A 21,093-nucleotide genomic window follows, 5' to 3' on the forward strand; every position below is an offset into this window, starting at 1 on the left:
GATATCAATAATCCGATTTCTTAAAAAACACCATTTATCTCTATTATATATGCGTAAGATAAATCAATGTCTATCTAAATTGACGCACGATATGCGATTCGGGATACATTCTGCGTGAAAGCACCGCCGAACCTACGAGCATCTTTGACAAGGTATGCCGAATCACGAAGGCGCGCAATTAATCTTCGTATCCTCTCGTGTTACCGCGAAGACGTTCGCGCGATGTAGGCAACAATGCTATTTAGTCCACGGGATAATTTACCCCGGCACTCTATCGCCGTCCAGAAGCGGAACGAATTAGTGTAGGGAAGAGCAGAAGAACGCTTCGGACTTGGACGTAAATCACGGGCAAGATGTGACGTATGGAGAGAAGTCTGACCCTCCTTGTCTCGCTCGGAAGCATCGCCGGTTAAATATCGAATGAAGATTCCGTCCGTGTACCTACATGTGTGCGGGTGTATGTCGTGTATACACGATTAGTATTTCCCCTACGGTCTCGATCTCCTAGACGATGTTACCGTTCAACGAAGCATACCACGGCAATAACACCTACTTTATTACGGCAGCCCTAAGTAAGGATGACATATTTATCGACTAGTGATCCACTGCTTATCTATTCCCGCATTAGATTAAATTTAATCTGGTCCTTAATGAATATGAATGTGAAAAATTAATGTGGGAATCTCTCAAAATAACATTCTCGATTATCCAAGGTTTTGATATAGCCAGTCGATAAGATAATATTCGAGCATGATATAGTCTTATATTGATATTTAAATATGGTTATACTTCGGGAAAATAGAGAATAATAAATCAGATTATTTTCCAATTAGATTATTCGAGCAGGAATGAAAATCGGAAAAAAGGGAAAGGGAGATAAAGTGTTTTGCTACGTGGCTGTTCCCATGGCTGCTGCGCGTTCGAGAGCTCGGGTGGAAACTGTGTAGCGCACGCGAGGGTTGCGATCGATGCTAGCCCCACCCCGATGCGATACAACGGGAAGCGGAAGTAGTGCCCCCGATTCGTTTGCACTTGGCTAAACGATGCTTGAGGCGGCGAACAGAAAGCTGCGCGTTTTTTCAAATATAACTACATGCGGCTCTAAAAATACACACATGCATACTTTTCACTGATACATATATTACATTGTAATAATATATATAATAATATCATGTATCAAAATAATTTTGATATTGTAGTACATGTGAAATGTCATAATATTTTTCAATATAATTTAATTTATATTTTTATATATTTTTATATTACATTGACAGTTTAGTTTAATTTGATTTCTACTAGGGTTTTAGCGACTCTATATGCTAATAATTTGGCAGTATTTGCTATTTCGATATTTTATAAATTTCAGTAAATATATATATATATACAAGTGGGTGTCGAAAATAATCTACCAGTCTAATAATAAATGTTTGTCAATATATTTTTTACAATCTACATCCACGTTAAGATTTATAAATATCTTTTGTCCGGAAAACAGAAATAAAGACAAAATATATATTATTGAAAAATGCAAAAATATTCAGATTTAAATAGCTAACTGCAGACGAACTTATTGATTTCGAACTATATCGACCCTCCTCTTTCATTCTTACCCCAGTGCCGGGCAACGGCCGGTTCCATTGGCCTACTTTAAAGCACGTACCAGCACGTCATATCCTTTCGCAGTCACGACTGCAAGGCGTCTCGCAATTTACACATTCGACGAAAAAGTCAATTCCGTTGATATTACATAGAGCGCGAATTGACGTCGTCGATATAATAATCGTCTATTTCCATCGATTTCTATCATGCACCTCAAAGCCATATCACGAAATTATGATCTAAATTTTTCACACGCGTGTAGCTATCGCAAGTCTTTCTCTGTCTATCCCTTGCTTGGTTAATGAGAATAAACATGGGCCAAGGTGAGCGAGTTAATTTCAATTTGTGGTTGATCGCGGATATGATAAGTTTTCCATTATCCCGCGTACTGAGAATACGTGGTTACTTTAACCGCAATCCAGATCGACATTGACTGTATATCTTGTCCTAAATCTCATATAAAAGATCGTCTTCATCTCGTCGTTAGAGTTTGCAGATTTTGATTGTCGCGATTTAAATATCGGAATATTGTTAAAGCGGATAACGAATAGATGTGTGCGAATGCGCGAGTAAAGAATATTTATTTTTACGAATGTATTAAGGATGCAAAAATATTTTAACACAGCTAGACCTAAGCTAAGTTTAAAACATTTAAAAAAATTTTCGCAACTATCGACTTTGACATAAAGAAAAACATGACGATATATAATTCTCTTCTCACGATAGAAAAAAAACGAAATTAAAAATTATTTAAATGGATGCAATGCAATGCAATGCATATATCATGTATATTGTCATGTTTATCTTTAAATATAGCTTTATATAAAAAAAGATATATAATAAATTTAGATATTTTATATATTTTATATTTATTATATATTTTATATTTATTTTATATATTTATATATTTTATATATTAATTTATATTAATTTATAATAATTTATATTAAATTACATTAATTTATATTAATTTATATTAATTTTGCGATTTATATAGCATAAACAAACACCCTTTCATATATAATTTATATGTATAGTTTTCGATCACAGTCAACGCTTGTACAATATTATTTTACATATTCATAGTTTGGGAGGGAGCTATTGCTCCCCTGACGCGTAGTTTCATCGCTCACTAATCGGGAGGGAATGGGAGGTGACAAATGTTTCCCGTTAATGAAATATTTTTTGCCCGTGATCAAAGTCATACAATTGTACCTGCAAGCGAGAAACTAATTTCGAAACGTGTAATATAACAATCGCATCTCCGCTCCTACGATTCGCGAGAAAAAGAACACGAGATCGATTTGCCATCCGTTGTAGCGAATCAGCACTCCTCTGCAAAATGTCGCAATATTCTTGCAATAGTTCGCTCTCCTGTCTCCACTTTACAACACAGTCTCGTTAATTTTCCATTCTCCTGAGCAAATTGTATCCCAGAGCGCAAAATAAATAATGCTCTTTCTCTTAACAATTTTAAAATACACGTTATTATTCCCGTCAATGCGAAAAAGAAAAAACAAAAATCGTGACGATTACTTGATCGGCGCGACGCGCTAAATGTCACGAGATAAATCCAGCCAGATGATTGATTGTGAGGGAGACCCATCGTTGATTATGTCTCCCCGCAGTAAATACTCGTCCACGCGGAAAATCGCTCTACTTACGAGATCGCGCACGATATCTATCGATTGTGTCTGTTATATCGGTATGTATTTTCCGATTTTTACACGAATGACACTTTACGACGTTGCGTTAATAACGTGGAGCGCGATCGTCCGACTTCATGTAACGCGCCGTGATAAATGTCGCGCGATTAAGATTTTTGCAGGGAAACCGTTTACGCTCGTAGAACCGACGGCATTTCGCTATTCGTTGTTGCGCGATTTCGTCGCCAAGTCAATTACACGGGTAAATTAGAGTCAGCGAGCAAATCATCATACACTTGACGCATTCAATGCAAATGGTCGGGGCCCGTTTGAGCCGCGGGACACGTATAGACAATCCATTAATATGCGCGTATGAATGTCGCTCTTCGGATCGCGCATAACTCACCCGGGTTAAAGTCTTACCGCCGAGGGCAAAAGTCGTTTTTATCAATGGCGATAAAGCGCGCCGATAGCGCAAACAGACAATGCGACAGGGCGACAGGGCGCCATTGCGACACGACGGGCACCTCGAAATGCCTCCATCGGGTACGTACGGTAATTACCGGAGACGCAAGAAAGGACCGCGGGGACAGAAAGCCGGACGCATTGATGCCTGAAATTTAATGCCGGCCGCGGTAACGCCTTCTTTCTGTTATGCAAATCCTTCCGAACGCGTTCGCGCCCGTACACGCAACGCAGGCTAATATTGCCGGCGGACAAAACGCAAGTAACTTTACCGCGAGTCGCTGCTAACACGCCGAACAAATATATCGAGAATACACGCCTAATCCAAATAGAGTTCGGTGACACAGGCGTATTGTATTTGCGATCCTAACCGTTATCTAGCAGTTATTTAATTTCTAAACAATCGCTAATTAAAAATCACCCTGTTCTATGGTCATTTAAATAAATGCCTATTAATTAAAAATTATCCTGCAATTGCTCGAAAAAATAATTTGATTAATAAATTCGTTTTTTAAATGACAAATCTAAATAATGACAAAAGTGTCACCTCACAGCTGATGGATACATATACATGATTTGAAAATTGATAGTCGAATATTAAATGGCTTTCTTTTTAGACTTTTTTCAATAGCATGAGGGCAAAAAATTAAATATAAATTTAGATTGCATATTAAATATATAAATATAAATAGCCATAAAGATAATTAAATATATAACATTAAATATATAAATATATGTAGCCATAAAGATAATTTCCAGTATCGATTCGCTTCGTTTATTTTCATACAGCACAAGATAGCTTTTGTGATCATTTCAACATCTCTATTATTCGATATATGATGGCAATCATCGCGAAGATTAGTATTCGTCCTTACCTCTTATACCCCCCTGACAATTATCGAACGAATCAAACTGTCAACGGAAACATATCATTAATCTTCTAATGCAGTTTAGGGAATGAAAATGATCCTATTTCTAACCATTTCCTTACATTTTTTCCATGTAAGGCCCGCGCACGTAGCTTTAGATATACGATATATGTTAAACGCTAAATAGTGTATCATGACACTACAGAAAGTAACGGAATATCACGAGGTCAAGGTTTTCTAGTTTCGCACGTGTCTGCTAACAATGCGAGATCAGCAGAAATTTGAAAGACAATGACCGTGCTTTCCGAGCCAATGGGAATAAAAACGACGGAAATGAAACTCTGAACTCTATTGGCGCACAAAGTACACGTAGAGAGTGAGATTCTTCATATTTCTCAAAAAGGCAATTCTCCACGTTTCCGGCCATCTCGCTCTCTCGGTGACTAATGGATCGTCATTATAGCGGCACTCGATGTCTATTATTCTCAACTATACATCCATCTACGTGCGAAAACGAGCAGCTTGCTCTATGATGTACCGTCGCACTAATCTTTCCGCGGGTCAATGAGTCATTTTTTTATGAGTGGCAATTTGTAATCACGACTTACTTATATTCATTATGTTTAGAAATTGACTAATAGCACTTTTAACCCACGAGTGCGCGCATAGTTGTTTTTCAACATGATTACATGCAGCGGAAAAATAAGAGATTATATATATTGTCTTCTGGAGATCTTAAATATACGTATATCTAAATAAAAAATAGTGCGTTGTTTTAATAATATACAATATAATTAATAAACGTTTTTAATATAAAAATAAATCATAAATTAAAAATTATAAAATATTTATGCGCGTGCACTTCTCTCATATTAATATGGTACACGTATTCAATATTTATTTGTATATAAAAAATCTCACGTTAAAATATACATAAAAAAAATATATATATAATAAATCTTATATATAATTAATATATATAAGAATTATACTTTTATAGCTTAAGCAACATAAATGAATATCAAATAAAATAAAGCTCAATCTAATATTTGCGCAGCAAAATTATATATCTGCAACAAAAAAGTAATTGATGTACCAATGTATTATACATCAAATTGTCAGAATGAAACATATTTAGAAACGTAACAAATTTAAATCTTCATTCCAAACTCACACTATAAATCTGAAAATTATCTTCGTGCTAACTTTACGAAAAATTGACAAGAAAATAATTGACACAAGCGAGTTGAAGGCCGGGGAAAAATCGCGAGAAATATATTACACTCGATTTAATAAACTGTACCTTCTTCGGTCGCAGTAACTTCCAATCAAAATTATTCATCCTGTTCGATTCGTCAATCTCTCCTTATCCTCTTTTCTCTTCTTTTCTTTCTTTCCGTTCCCTCGAATCGTCATAGACGGACGAAAGAGAGTCTCACTCGATACTCTCCTGATGAATTTATTCTCACGATATGTAAATTTGCGACGCAACTAGGTTTCGTTTATGCGTTTCAGCGGAGCAAACGACGGCGACGATACCGAGGATGACGACGCGAACGAAGGGTAGAACGAGACGACTCGAGTTTTGTATTCCCGCCACGACATCCCGGCATCGCACAGCCAAACGGCCATTCTGAGATACTCATTGTTCTCGGATCCCGCGCCCGAGGATACGTGTCCTTGGCACGGACAGCGGCATCCGCCCACCTTCGAACGAATGCACCGGGATAGCTTGAAACCGACCGAGAGCGCGGGAACGAGAGCCCGTCAAGGTCCCAAACGGGATTTCACGTTAGAGAGACGCTCCTGACAGATGGACAGTTCCACGTTCGTGAGGAGCGTAGCAGGTTCGTGGCCAGGGCCGCCTAAGGAAAGACCTCCGCCCTTCGCAAGGAGAATCACAAGACACAATCACGTTACCAAAGTCACATTAACAGTTTCACGACTGACTGTCCTGCAGCACAAGCTTATTCCTCGCGCTGCATATTTTCGAGTCGCACGCGATTCAAAACGGCCAAGAGTAGAGGCGGCGTTGTTCCGTCAAACCTCGCTTTACGTGATATACAACACATGTAAACATACGCACACAGAGAAACCCGATCCTGGAGCCGTCGCGCGAGCGCGCCGCGAGATTACTTTGTAATTTTCAGGAAGATTTACACGGCACTTTGGGACGCCCGCGCCGGCGGTGATTCGACGATGATGCCCAGACAGTCAGCCCCACCTCATCGAGGAGGTATACATGCCCGTGAAATCCGCATACTTGAGTTAACGCAACCACCTTCCCGCCGAGCCGTGCGCAAGTCATTCAAACACTTCAAGTCCCGACTACACCCATCTACCACTTGGCTCAAAAACGAGTCGACGTCTTGCTCCGAGACGTCGCGAGGATTCGGACCCGCCGCGCTGCCATTTCTCTCGGCCACCCCGAGAGCAGTAACTGAAAAAAACGGTACCGTCCACGCGAATCGCGCGAGTCCTCGGGGCGACTTAATTCAATTTATCCGTAATCATCCCTCTTTCTCTTCGCAATCGAGCGAAAAGCTCTCGTATCGAGAACGATTCGTCTTTGAGACTTGGGACGCTGTTCCAGATTAAAAGGCAACTTTATCCGTGCCTCGATAGCTCGTTTTCCATTCCAGAGAGGGTTCACTCGGGACGCGCACAAACACTCGCTCGAACTTTATCGACTGACCCTGTTCCGCGAGCGGCGCTGTTAAACGCGCACGTTTAAGCGGCGCATCCGATGCGACTTCCTCGAGATGCGGAAGATACCGGCGGCAGTGTCGCGGGATCGCGGGCGAGCGAGCGAGAGCGAGGGTGGCCGGTGCCGACGACGACGAGGGTCGAGATGCATCTCGACGCGGAGGATGCAGGGCGGCGTACTGTCAAAATCTTCGTCGGGCGATTCCGCGGAACGGATGAGGGGAATACGAGCATGCGTGATGACGCTTTCCTCTCGTTGTCGTCGACGTCGTCATCGTCGCCGACGACGCCGACAGAGGGATAATCGAACTCCACCGGCGTCGATTGCTGAGCGGCGCGGAAGCAGGCAGCCTCAATGAAAGTAACGATGTGACGTACATACATATATACATAGCTCTGGATGGAGTCGTTACACTCTCACAATCAGTTTTCTACGCACGAGCGACCGCGTTAAAAATGACGGATAACCATGAGGAGATTGTTCCGGATCCAGCATAAAACAATTAATGCTGCTTGAGATTATATGTACGAATAAAAAGTAAATCAGAATATTGTGATATATATACATAGATGTGAAAGATAAAACTATAGAAATTTAAAAAAATTATAATGACATATTTGTTATTAATTAAGCGCGCTTTATGCAATTTTTTTTATTTAAATGGTTATAATTTAATTATAAATTTTCTACTGTTCCGATTAAAACATGTATAAATATGTTACGGATTATAATTAAGAGATTATTGTAGAAATATTAAATTTTGAAATAAATAATTTTTAATATTCTCGCGAATACAGTAGAAATATTAAATTTTAAGACTTCTAATATTTTATTCTCACATATATAACATATTCGAATATGTGAAATTAGCACATCTATCCTTTGAAATCTATGGGAAAAAGATGCTTTAAATGCAATATGGTAAACCACTGCGCGAAACTGAAAAATTAAACATAGTAATAACTCAGACAAGAAGTGTTTTATTTGTAATAAATCCACATTTTTATTAAATGTGCCTAAAGAAAACAGATAGGGAATGGAAATGTAAGATTTATAAAAAAAATAATCAGGAATAAAAAGTTGCTTCTAGTTATATAATTTAAAAATATCTTTAAAAATAATTCAAATTTGAAATCAAGTCAGAGACTAAAACACATAGTCATGCGATCGCGAAAATTTATCTTTGATGTGTTTCTTGTGTAACAACGAATACTTTAAAGACTTTTTATAAACACGATGAAAAAAAATAATAAATAAAAATAAACAATATTATAAACAATAATGCATCCTGTTGATAAAAAGAGTACAAAAGGAACATTATATTATTTGATATGAAAACAGCTTTCTTGTATAAAGAAATAAACGAAGAGATTTATACTCTTTCTCCTGAAGTTTATGAATATAAGAGTAAAGTATTCGAATTGAAGAAATCAACACGATCCAAAATAATCACCAATGAACTAGAATAAAAAGTTGACGAAAAAAATTATAAATAAAATTAGGAAGAAATTTTTTGAAGAAAAAAAATTAATACAATTTAAAACGAATCAATGCGTTTCCAACATTCAGATGTCGATCTATATTAAATTAGCTCCTTCCTTCATCATTACCAAATAAAGTCGCAATTATTTCAGTATTAACAACATTGATATCAAAATAAATACAACTAGAACAATATAAGAACAAGTCATCGAAAATGAAGATATCAATAGCATAATGAAAATTGTTAGTTTGGAATACAATAAAATATACAAAATAAAAGACGATTAATTAAAAAAATCGCGATTTGAATAATGCTGATAACTGATCAAGATAATAACTCCTTCGTACGATATAAAAGTATGGCAATCATATTTTCTGTTCTTTTATAAATTTTTTATTAAATTTCTTAAATGTGTATACGATGTATATATTTGGGGGGGGCCTCCTTTTTTTTATATCTAATATTATATATCTTTTTATACATAAAAACTTTGTTTTATTTACGTATATTACTCTGAATTTATCCGGCTGTTTAAAAATAAAATAAAATTTTTTTAACAAAGGTTTTTATACAAAGATGTAAATACCAAAAATTAATTTCGAGAAGTGTTTCATATATGCAATATTAACAAAATTGTATACAAATGATTATAATAAATTGCAATGCAACTGCATAAGTAATCTGATGCCATCTGTTGGTGAATGCCTGGACTAACGCATCTTCTCACGTTTGATCAACAATGTAGAATTTTATATTTTTTAATAAATAAATAGGACTTTAATAACACTTAGGAACAAATTAGATAATTTAAACTTGACATAATTAAACTGATAATTATTAAGTCAAATATTGAAACGTATAACTTCACCGAATATAATTTGTTAAATATATTTATAGCTTTTGAGGAATGTAGACAACAATATATATGTATATAACCCAAGATGATTTGAGAGATATTTTAATAATTTGCATTTTCTCAAGAATATACAATCCTTTCGTAATTGTTTTTATTTTATTAATTAAAATTTCAGAATTGTTACTACAAATTTCTCTATTATTAAACCGTCTCAATTATTTATATTATAATTTATTAAATTAATTATCATGGCTGTTTCGTTTTCAATTTTCTATAGAAAGATTTTATTTTCATTCACAATATTATATATTTTATATAGAAAAAACCAATCTGAAAATTGTGAGCATATTTTGTAATCAATATTTTTTGCTTTTTAAATGAGCGAAAAAAGAATATTCTTACATCATCTCGATTAAAAAAAAAAAAAGCGTTATTTCATTTGCAAGTTTAAGAAAAATGTAGAAAATAACACAAAATATGATTACCTAACTATAGAAAAGGAAATGCAATGGATAAACACATTTGTATGATGAAGACATAAAGTAGCTTCTTTTGCAAATTTTATTATGAACAATGTACTTTTATAAAGACAACAGATACATATTTCTATGAAGTTAGTCTCTTTTTTTAAATTTGAAAAAAAATAATTAGAATTTTTGGTGCTCCCTAGAAAAGTTCTACAGTTCTCAATTAATTTTAGAAGAGTTTTGTCATTTAAAGCAAATACCATTTGAAAAACTGGGAGACTAATGTTTTCCCGTTATGTAACAAATGCATTTTTTTTAAAGTTCTGAGAAGATTTCAGATAATTATATCCATCTTGAATATGATTGATGGTTAAAGCCGTGTGAAAAAAATTAATATTTACTTGTTTTACGCAAAATTAATCCGAGGTGAAAGCCGCACGATTAGTAAGAGTTGTAATCGCTTTGCAGCTCATTATCACGGCGAAGCTTACTAAATTTCCAGCCAGGATTACGTGACGATATCAAATTGCTTGTTCGATCCCAACATTGCAAGAAGCAATTGCAGAAGCAAACGCGAAGAAAAATATTAATAGAACGAAAACTCTCAGTAATCGAAAATTAATTACGCGTACTCACGCGATAATGAGACATTCCTGCAATGTCAAAAATGTAATAAAACCACGGTCATAATTGCCGAGCGAACCGATACGAATCGATTTTCATTACCAAGGCCAGATAAATATTGTAAATAGTGTAAAAAATTTACTCACAAGAAATACTGATCATTAAACCGATGATCAAGTAAAGAACAAACGAAACGAAAAATGAAATAATTCGTAAGGACATAATAAAAGTAGTAATCACAAGACTAACTAGCGAAAAAAATTTAATCTTACGTAAGCGACAATAAAAACAAAGAGGAAACAAAGCAGCGATAAAAAGCTGCGATTGAGTATCAAATTCGAATTCAAAGAATGCACTGCTGGCACATATAAGATTGAAAGCTAATACAGATATCTGGAGATAGAGAGCGTATCAAAAGAGGCACTGTGGAAAAGATTTCCAAGAGGAGATAATAAATCCTATACAAATAAAAAATCATATAAATATATAAATTACATCATGGGAACAAACAAATCGATAGAGTGTAAATTTTGTGTATTAATTTTAACAACGGACGAATTGGTTACAATCATAATTGTAAGTCGCAATTATTCTCTCGAAAGAAGACATATATGACATGTTCTTGAAGGAGCAAAATATTGAATATAAAAGAGGTTGCAAAAAGCAAATAATCAAGAATGAAAATATCAACATAATGAGAATTGTTTGTCTATATACGACAAATGTACGAAACAAGAGAGAATTTTTAAATAATAATATATAATAATAATAATAAAAATTCTCTTTTAATAAAATTCCATAAGAATTCTCTGATTTTTCATATATAAAAAATCCTTGAGAATTCGTAGTTTCATGCCCAGAGAATAGACACCTTGTTATAATGTACAATAATATTCAAAAGAGAAAGGATGTTTTAACTCGATTATTTACGTGAATATTGAACGTTAAAATCATGACCTTTCACGGATGCTTATCGAATGTCACTCCAACACGAAGGATCCCACGTTCTCATTGCGACAAAATCTATTGTGAGAAAATTAATAACTACTTATCATTGAGACAGCGCCGTTATAACGCACCTATCTCCTACGCAAACAATATCCGCGGCTGAATATCGTCGCGATAAGCGTCGCAGTGCATTATCGTAATGCGTAATGCGATTTTTCGGGCACGAGAAATTATTTGACATCATTAACGGTACGCCGCGGAATTTACCGTAATCGAAAATGAATGAAGAGCCGCGTGTATCACTTTTCATGCGCGCCGCGATGCGAGATTAAATCGAGAAGCATCATCTTCACACGCCTCGTTCGCGATCCTCGAGAATACAAATATTCGGGAAAAGATAGCTATCGCGTGCACAGAGAAAACCCGTGCCCCGAAATACAGGTAAATATATGAGCGAGGCATTAACATAGCGCGGAATAAAATATCGGCGCGGTCGTACAATTCTGGCAAAAAAAAAAAAAAAAAAAACGTGTGAGCCTTCCTGAAAAATGCGATGGCCACTTCCTCATTCTTGCGTTCTTCGAAATCCACGAAGGATTTTATTTCGTCGTCATATGGGTACTTTTTCGTTTACTTTAACTTGTACTTTTATTTTTACCAACGTCCTGTTTCGTATTATCTTTTCAAAAATCTATGAATATTTTTATGTATAAAAATTATTAATATTTTATTATTAAATATTTTTATATATATAAATTTATATAAATATTTTAGAGAGAGAGAGAGAATTTTATTTTATTAAATATTTTTATATATAAATCTGTATAAGTATTTTAATACTTTTTTAAAAAATCTATAAATATTTTTATAGATTTTTTTATAAGATAATGTACCGCAGATTTTTATCTGCTCCATTCTATCTCTCTCTCTCTCTCTTTCTCTTTTCTTTCCACCTGAAGAAATATAACGGTCATGAGAAAATAGACGATTATTGCATCCATTGTATTTAGTAACTTATTTCATCAATTTCATATTTCGCTTAATCAATCTTAATGTGAGAAATCATTTAACGATGCAATGAATCGTACAAGGCACACATGCGGATCATGTATTTATACATCACCAACAATGAAGTCACAAATAAATAATAACTATGTCTAATCATTATCGTTATTAGTTTTTGCAATAGTTATTTACGAATCACATGTAATTAACGAATTATGAGAACTTTGGACAATCACATCTGTATCTCCGCAGGATTGTTAATTATCTTTTGACACATAAAACTGTGCGACATTATACACATCTTGAACCCATTAAGCCATTCATATCATAATACGCATCCTGCTTTTATCAAATACATCTCTTTTATCTTTACATTATTTATATAGTTACCCTAATTTTTTAATTTAAATAATTATGTTAAGGGACAAATAAATGACTTATTTTTTTTCTCAGCTTGAAAGTTAAAGAACCGAAGGAATAATATGAGAAATATAATTAAAGAGTAGAACGAGATATAAAAAGGCACGTATACAACTATCAGAGAATAACATAAGATAAACTCTTCTCTCTCTTCCTCCATAATGCTATGGATTTAAAACAATGGCCATTCCCGTCGTGAAATTATTCTTGTTGCGATTAAGGTTTTTATGTACTGTTCCGGAATTGGCACGTTGGAATTTCCGTTGGTGGCGGAAGATTTCTCTCGCGGAAGATTGTCATACGCTAAAACGATGCGAAACGAGCGGACTTGCGGTGTATGTACTTAGAAAATGGTTTCCACCGTAATTAGGACACGGAATTGTAAATCGTTTTAGACGGTACACGCTAGATCCGCCCGAATAGGGGCACTTTCACGTTTTTGCTCAAACTGAATAGCATTCAGAAACTTTAAAAAAAAGTCACATGAATATCCGTGGCTAGAAACGCGTGACGTTCCAACATGAATCTAATGATCGAAAATCGCGCATCGCGAAAATACTCGTCTATATCACTGGTGTCGAATGACGCTAAAACTATCTAATAAAATTCTGAAGAAATTTCGAATCTAAGATTACCTATAAAAAATTAAAAAAAAATAAATAAATAAATTGCTATACGGATACCATTATGATTAAAAATAATCTCTTGATTCAACTAATAAAAGATCTTCAAAATCTATTATCAAAAATGCGTCTTCAAAAAAAAAATTTATAAGTATAATATACATATTTCATATATTAATGTAATGCATAAAATACAAGAATTAAAACTCTTGCCATATGAAAATCCGTAAAGTTAATTATATAAAAATGTATTTTTTTATATTTATATTTTACATTTAATATAAATTTCTGACTCTGAATTAAAAATAAAATTATATTAAATTAATTATTAAAAATAAAATTATATTTAGAAAAAGTTTTTTAATTAAATATATTTCAATCTAAACCATCTTCTATATATTGATTATTAATACGATATATATCGTAAAAGCATTAATATCAAATCACATTATAAAATATTATTTTGCACATAATTTTATTTCACTCATATTTTTAATTTATTTATATTTTAGTTGTACACAATGAAAATGCATTCTTTTGTTCTAGTCTTGAAAAATAACGTGTCGTATCGCGAAATGCAATTATAGCAACCAACGATAAAAATAGAAAACGATTTACACCGCTGATTTTGCGGTGAAGCAAAGAAACGGAGAGAATGAAAAATACAATTTAAAGGATAAAGATAAACCAAGAGAAAATGATCACTATTGTATTTATCACTATAGATCCCGAAGTCTGCACAATGCGAAATACGAGAGGGAACCGAGCGAACGATCCCTAGAAACGAGACGCGATATGGTGCAGGTAGATTTATGGGTGGCAACGGTGAAGGGAACTGAAGAGGGAAGGAGGAAGGGGAGCAGAGAGGGTCCAGTCGAGGAGGAAGATCGTGTTTGTGTCGCAGGTCAGCCGGGTGGTTCACGGTCACGGGGACCGATCGACGACCACTAGCCAACTAACCCAACGTAACCCGACTCAAGTAACCGCAAACTAAATTGCACCCTCGCGTCTCCCTTCCTTCATCCTCCCCCTACGAATACACTATACCTCTCTCCTCCTTGCCTCCCCTTTCGTTGCCAAAATATTATGTCTCGCGCTTAAATGCAGGCGTTAAGATTTATTAAACTCTCCCTCCGATATATATAAACGTGACGTTTATTAATTGATTGCACGGTGACTTCATTTTTTCACGTGGATTAATTAAATAATCGAGATATGAAGGTGTATATATTTCATGATTGCATGATAAGATCAACAATCTTGTCAAAGATCCAATTTTACAATAAGACATTCTTGTACGATTGATCGGTAAATATTTAATGAAAAAGAAATATGTGTAAGAAACAAATGCATAATAGAACGAAATATTAATAAAATTTATACAAAATGTTTTAGCAATTTCGTAAATTTAGAAAGCGTATTTTTTGAGAATTTCAAGTAAATTTTTTAATTATTTAATTATCTAACGCAGATATACATGTAAGAAGTTAGACCTAATTTAACAAAATCAAGTTTTCAATATATGTATAAAATGTTAGATAAATTATTTATGTGCATTTTAAAACATATTAATATCTATATGGTAATTTTTATTTTATTCGTTTGTATCTTTAAAACATCTTGTATCTCTTCTAAAAAATATTAATGTGGACATTTTTTGGATTTTAAAAATATGAATTTTTTTTTATTTTAACTGCTTGTATACAATAAAAGTAAGTTTTCTCATTATCATTTATTATTGTAATATCTTTATGACTTAGAATTGATTTTCCTTTAGTTAAAGAAAATAATCATCATATATTAGAATAAAAATTAGTACTACTAACTGAATTTATATAAATATTCATTTAAAAAAAAATAAGAAATAAATATTTAAAAAATCGAATTTTCTTTCTAATTAAATTAATTCTAATAGATACTATTTCAATGCTTTCTACCTTGTGTTCTACATAATACATCAAATTAATTTTTTGCCTCTTGAACATTCACAGATCAGATTGTTCTTTAACAAGCTAAGATGAATGTAATTTTAAAACATGTATTTACAAGCAGTTTTAATATTTTTAAAGTTAATAATGAGAAAATTAATTTATGATGCATCGTAGAAATAAGTTTACGCATTAATACGCACTTTCTTAATAGATCTAGAATTACACAATTCATTAATATTCTTAATTATCATGCAATTATGATATATTTATGACTATCAAGTTTATACCGATTATATCTTTAAAATTTCATACAAATGATATGCTTGGCTAAAAATATAAAACACGAATCTTTATTTGTTCAATCATTTCATTTTTTAATTTTATCCTAATATTCGCAATTAATTGACATATATATATGCATGCAAATAATTAAAACAAAAAAAATCCACATTCTTAAAATAAAAAAAATATTCATTAATATTTTTTAGAAGAGATACAGGATGTTATAAAGATACAAACGAATAAAATAAAAATTATCACTTGATATTAATACATATCAATTAAAATTATTTATATATTGCTGAGAATTAAAAGAATACACTTATTTCTTACACTCGTAAATGTTCAGAATTATATCGACGTTATAATGTATATTTAATAACTAAAATTATTTTATTTTTTGTATTTAATCAATTACCGAAAGAAAATTCTTTAGTGCAAAAAAATAATAGTAAAAATAAATAGTAAAAATAAAAATAAACAGTACAAAATAGTACAATAAAATGTATAATATAAATTTATGTAACTAAAAATTGAGACATAAATATCTACGCGATGAGAAAGTCGATACGACGTGTAAAGTGTAAATAATGTTATTTTACACTTTTGATATGATGTGTGTTAAAAAATATGGTTGAAAGTGTTGAAAAGTATCGGTATAATTTGTTTCAGTTTTTTTATCCGCGTGTAGAGTTCCCGGAAGCCAAACTGTGCTCGCGTTCGAACCTTTTCCAGGAATCAGAGATAAGATAACGCGAGCCTGCAATAAGGATACGAGAAGAAAGTCCGAAACGCCAATAAAATTCGAAAGATTTCTCAAATCGGTAAAATCCGAATTTTCTTATTGAAACAAGAATTAAACAATCTATGATTATTAATTATCGGTCGATGACTTCACAAGGATTATTTAATTCAAATAATAAGAGATGCTATCAAAATAAATCACGAGATTTATTTAGAACGACTATGATTATTGCTCATTAATCGATGTCTCTACGCGGATTAATTAATTAATATACACATTAATATTAAGGACTCGTCTTAAAACTAGTCTGATTCTTGCAGTTTTATTTTCATTCTAAATCTTAATGTTTATCCAACCATTTATCGATAAAATTTTATGCAACAATTATGTGACAATTTGCAATGTTAAAATCGAATGTGTGTTACGAATGCGTTTAATAAAATTACATAAATACATTGTAAATTTTACGCAATTACTGCATCATTTATATTTATATTAAATAATGAAAATCACTGACAAATTATCGCAATTTTGGGGGTCGCGTTTAGATTGACAAAATTGATTTTATTATCTAAAAAAAAGCATATATAAAGTAATGTAATGTGTTTGTTAACAATGAAACGGATCGCAATTGTAATTTATTATATCGTATTTATCATTCAATTAATTAAATCGACGTGATTGATATTATGCTGTAATATTTGAGATATCTGACATTGTAATTTTCATATTATGTACATACATATGTTGCATATATTGCTTATGCACAATACTTCAAAAAAGTATAATGAGAAATTTTAATGAACATTATATGTTTCAGATGTGTTTTGCAATATAACTTACGAGTTAGTTATATAAATATTAAAAATTTCCAAGCTTTTTTTACAAGATGTAGAATATTTTAAAAATAAATAAAATAAGAATCACCAAGATAATATTAATATACGTCTATTAAAATATTATCAATATAATTATTTAATTTTTAATTAAATGCAATTATTGCATAATTGTTGCACATATTTTTTTAAATTATAGTATAATTGTATATATATTACATTATAATAATGTATTACTATGGAATTATGATTAATAATAAATATCGAATCTGGTTGGAATATTTAACCTATTGTTAACATTATTGAGAATTAAAAAGAAATAATGATGCACACACGTGTATTTCCTACGTTCATAGAAAATGCTTAGAACTAGACCGATCTTATAATCGTGTGTGTGAGAAACTAAAATGTAAGAAATAAATTTGTGTAACTGAATTGAGAGATACGTATTTTTTACTTATACATAATAAAAAATTGATAATAGATCGATGTGTAATAAAACATGATATTTCACATTTTCGACGTGATATGTAACATTTAAACGGCTAAAAGTTGTGAAAAAGTAAGTAGGTATTTTGTCTTACGATTAGTTCTTTTTTCTGCGTATTGAATTCGAGGAAGCCGAGTGATGCTCGTTGGAGCGTGCCATTTTAGGAATTAAAGTAAAATAGAATAGATAAGATAACGCGCGAACGGAAGAAGGATATTAGAAGGATACAAGAAGAAAGTCTATAACATGTTTATACGAAATGTTTCGCGAGTTTCGAAATTCGAATTTTCTATTGGATCGAGAATCACAAAGGAATTATGATTATTAGCTATTGAATTTGCTTGGAATATTTATCCTATTGTTAGCAGTTTATGAATTATTTAGCTCAAAAGATTTTAAGACGTCACATCTAGATAAGATGTATAATATATACAAACATATGCATGTATAGTGTGTATACAATTACTATAATTGAAAAATATATGTGCAATAAATGTTGCATTAAACATTAAATAATTATAATTAAAAATAATTTTCATTTATATTTATTATTTATTAAATATTAATATATATATTTTTTATAAATCAGGAAGAAATTTTTATTCTTTTCATATCTTTTCAAATAATATTTTTTATAAATATTATTTTTAATATAAAAAAATATATTTCTTTCAAAATTTAGTTTTATTTTATAGTATGTATATTAATGTATTTGTAATTTAAATATTTTAATAATATATTATAATATTGAGAAAAGTATTTAATGTAAATATCTATTAGAGCTAATCGACTTGTATAAAATAAAATTTTTATTCAAGTTATTTTACCTTGGTGTATGCTATAAAACAGATTTTCAAAACAGATTGATGATGAAATAAATATATTTTTTTATATTAAAAATAATATTTATATTAATAAGAAAAAGTTATAAGAAAAATAAAAATATAAATATATGCAAAAAATGCATATATACATATGAAGTTAATACACTTCATTGAATTACGCTGAATTACAAAAACATAGCAAAGACTTACCGGTACATTCCTGATCCCTAACCGCACCTTGCAGTACTTTTTCATAAATACTCGCCACAGCACGTAAGCCATGACGATGATGAAGACGATGATCGGCGCCGTTGTCTCGAATATTCCCGCCGTCCTAGACGCCGGCAATCCTTACGAGTCGGGTCTTCTTCGAAGATTGGATGATGCCAAATGTCCGTGGTGCCACTCGCGAACCGTTTCGACTCGAAAAATTCACATCGCGGACGACACAACGCGAATACGTGGCTCGAGATTGCAAGGACACTGACCTTGACGCGAACGTCAAAGAAATCGTCGTTCGATAAACACGGTTATGTCACGGTTATAACATGCAAGTCGCACTGAAATCCCGCGACGTCACGCGAACAATGACAGTTACCTGAGCGATAGCTAATCTCGTTTACCGACGTCGAGTCTGCCAAACAGGACCGACGATTCGTCGTTGCAAATTATGCTATGCTTTTACCACGAATCGCAATTCAAATATGTCGACGACACTGGAAAATTCGTTTATGATTTTCACGCCCCCTTGTGGACTGTCGCGTGACCTTGTGAATCTAGCATCAAAAGACGCGAACATCGCGCGAGTGACAAAACTTCCTCAAAATGACGAAATATTATTAAAATATTTAAATCGATATTTACTGCGTTTTTTGATGCAAGATTCACAAGATCAAGCGAGTCCCAAGAGCGCGATAAAAACTCGCGTGAAAATCATAAACGCGTACTTTTCTGCCGCGACAGAAACTAACTTCTCTGCCCTCGGATGATCATAACATTCGCGTTTATTATTCCGCGAGAATCGTTTGTACTCGATAGCCGTATGTCCTTGCATAATTCAATATAGTTTACAATTCACGATGTTCAAACGACACTTCGCGGACGCGAATAAAGCACTAAAGGCGCGAAGACGCGATACATTCACGGCACATGATTCGCGACTCAATTCACTCGCGTACTTTTCGAGACAAGCAACACTTTCAATCGATCGCCAATTGAATATAAATGAAAAGGATCGACCGGCTCGTTTAGCGCGATGGCAACCAAGATTCTCGCGGATCACTCCAACTAGACACTAGACGCCCGGCGGCGTTCGCTGCCGCGATATAACTGACACGCGACACACGCAACCCACCGCTCTCGCGACTACCGCCGCCGATGCGAGTCGCCCGGCGAGTGAAGTGAGCGTCGTGTGAAACGACGAAACGGAACGTCCCGACCGTTGAAATGACGGAAACGAAACGGCGTCACGTTTACGTCGCGGCGTATTTCGATCGCGATGTCGCGAAATGATTTTTTTTCGCTAAAATTTCGCTAATTTGTAATTGGAATAATAGTGGCATTTAATTAACTTTGGATGAAAGAATTTCGTGAACGTGTATTTTAAATTTGCTACGTACATTTCTCTGCTTTCGCTTCACGTTTACGTCGTTCGACGTTCAAAATTCGAATGACGAATTCCTTTATTTAACAATCAACATAGGACACACATGTATACTTTCATGTGTTTACACATAATATTCATATATATTTTTAGGATAGTCTCATCAAACTGAAACAATCTATTACTTTCAAAATATTACAGGTCACGACAATAAATATTTTTTGTTATATTTGTTTACATTCCATATTCTATTATTTCAAAATAAGATCGTATATAATGTTACGAAATTATAATGTTACATATAATTAAAGTATATTTTATAATTACATAAGCATATTTTATAATTATTAAATATTTTATTTTACAATTATTAAAATAAAAATATTAAAAGTACTATGAGATGAAACTCTTACTTTAAAAAATAAAGTTGAGAATTTCTTAATTAAAAAAGATAAACAACTCATTTTCGAGTAAAAAAAAAATTAAATGTTAATTTTAATATTATGATAACATCACAAATTCTTTATTCATATTCTCAATCAATTCGTATTATAATTCTTTCTATTCTTATTGAATTATTATTAAATTTATTATTATATTAATAAATTTTCAATTATTAATTTTATAAAATAAAATGTAATAAAATAAAATTATGAAATATATAAAAATTAAA

The 21,093-nt window shown here is 32.8% G+C and overlaps 1 protein-coding gene across 5 annotated transcripts in view; it reads right to left on the reverse strand.

Moving 5' to 3' along the window:
* LOC145966959 (puratrophin-1) overlaps positions 1 to 20,205 on the reverse strand; it is a 285,937-nt gene extending 265,732 nt beyond the window's left edge. The window contains exons 1-2 of one of the 5 annotated variants that reach the window (XM_083091423.1): positions 19,789 to 20,205; positions 19,028 to 19,451 (exon numbers count right to left, since the gene is read on the reverse strand). In XM_083091423.1, the coding sequence (XP_082947549.1) occupies positions 19,028 to 19,099 (72 nt within the window). In that variant the 5' untranslated portion in view covers positions 19,100 to 19,451; positions 19,789 to 20,205. Of the gene's footprint in view, positions 1 to 5,882; positions 7,255 to 19,027; positions 19,534 to 19,764 lie in introns of those variants that run through there. The other 4 variants (XM_083091421.1, XM_083091422.1, XM_083091419.1 and 1 more) reach the window with 4 other exon arrangements.
* Between the last annotated feature and the right edge of the window lie 888 nt (positions 20,206 to 21,093).

This window comes from Camponotus vicinus, unplaced genomic scaffold, assembly GCF_025532165.1.
Source record: "Camponotus vicinus isolate PSW18456_S1 unplaced genomic scaffold, iyCamVici1.0 SCAF_2, whole genome shotgun sequence".
Classification (NCBI taxonomy): Eukaryota; Metazoa; Arthropoda; class Insecta; order Hymenoptera; family Formicidae; genus Camponotus; species Camponotus vicinus.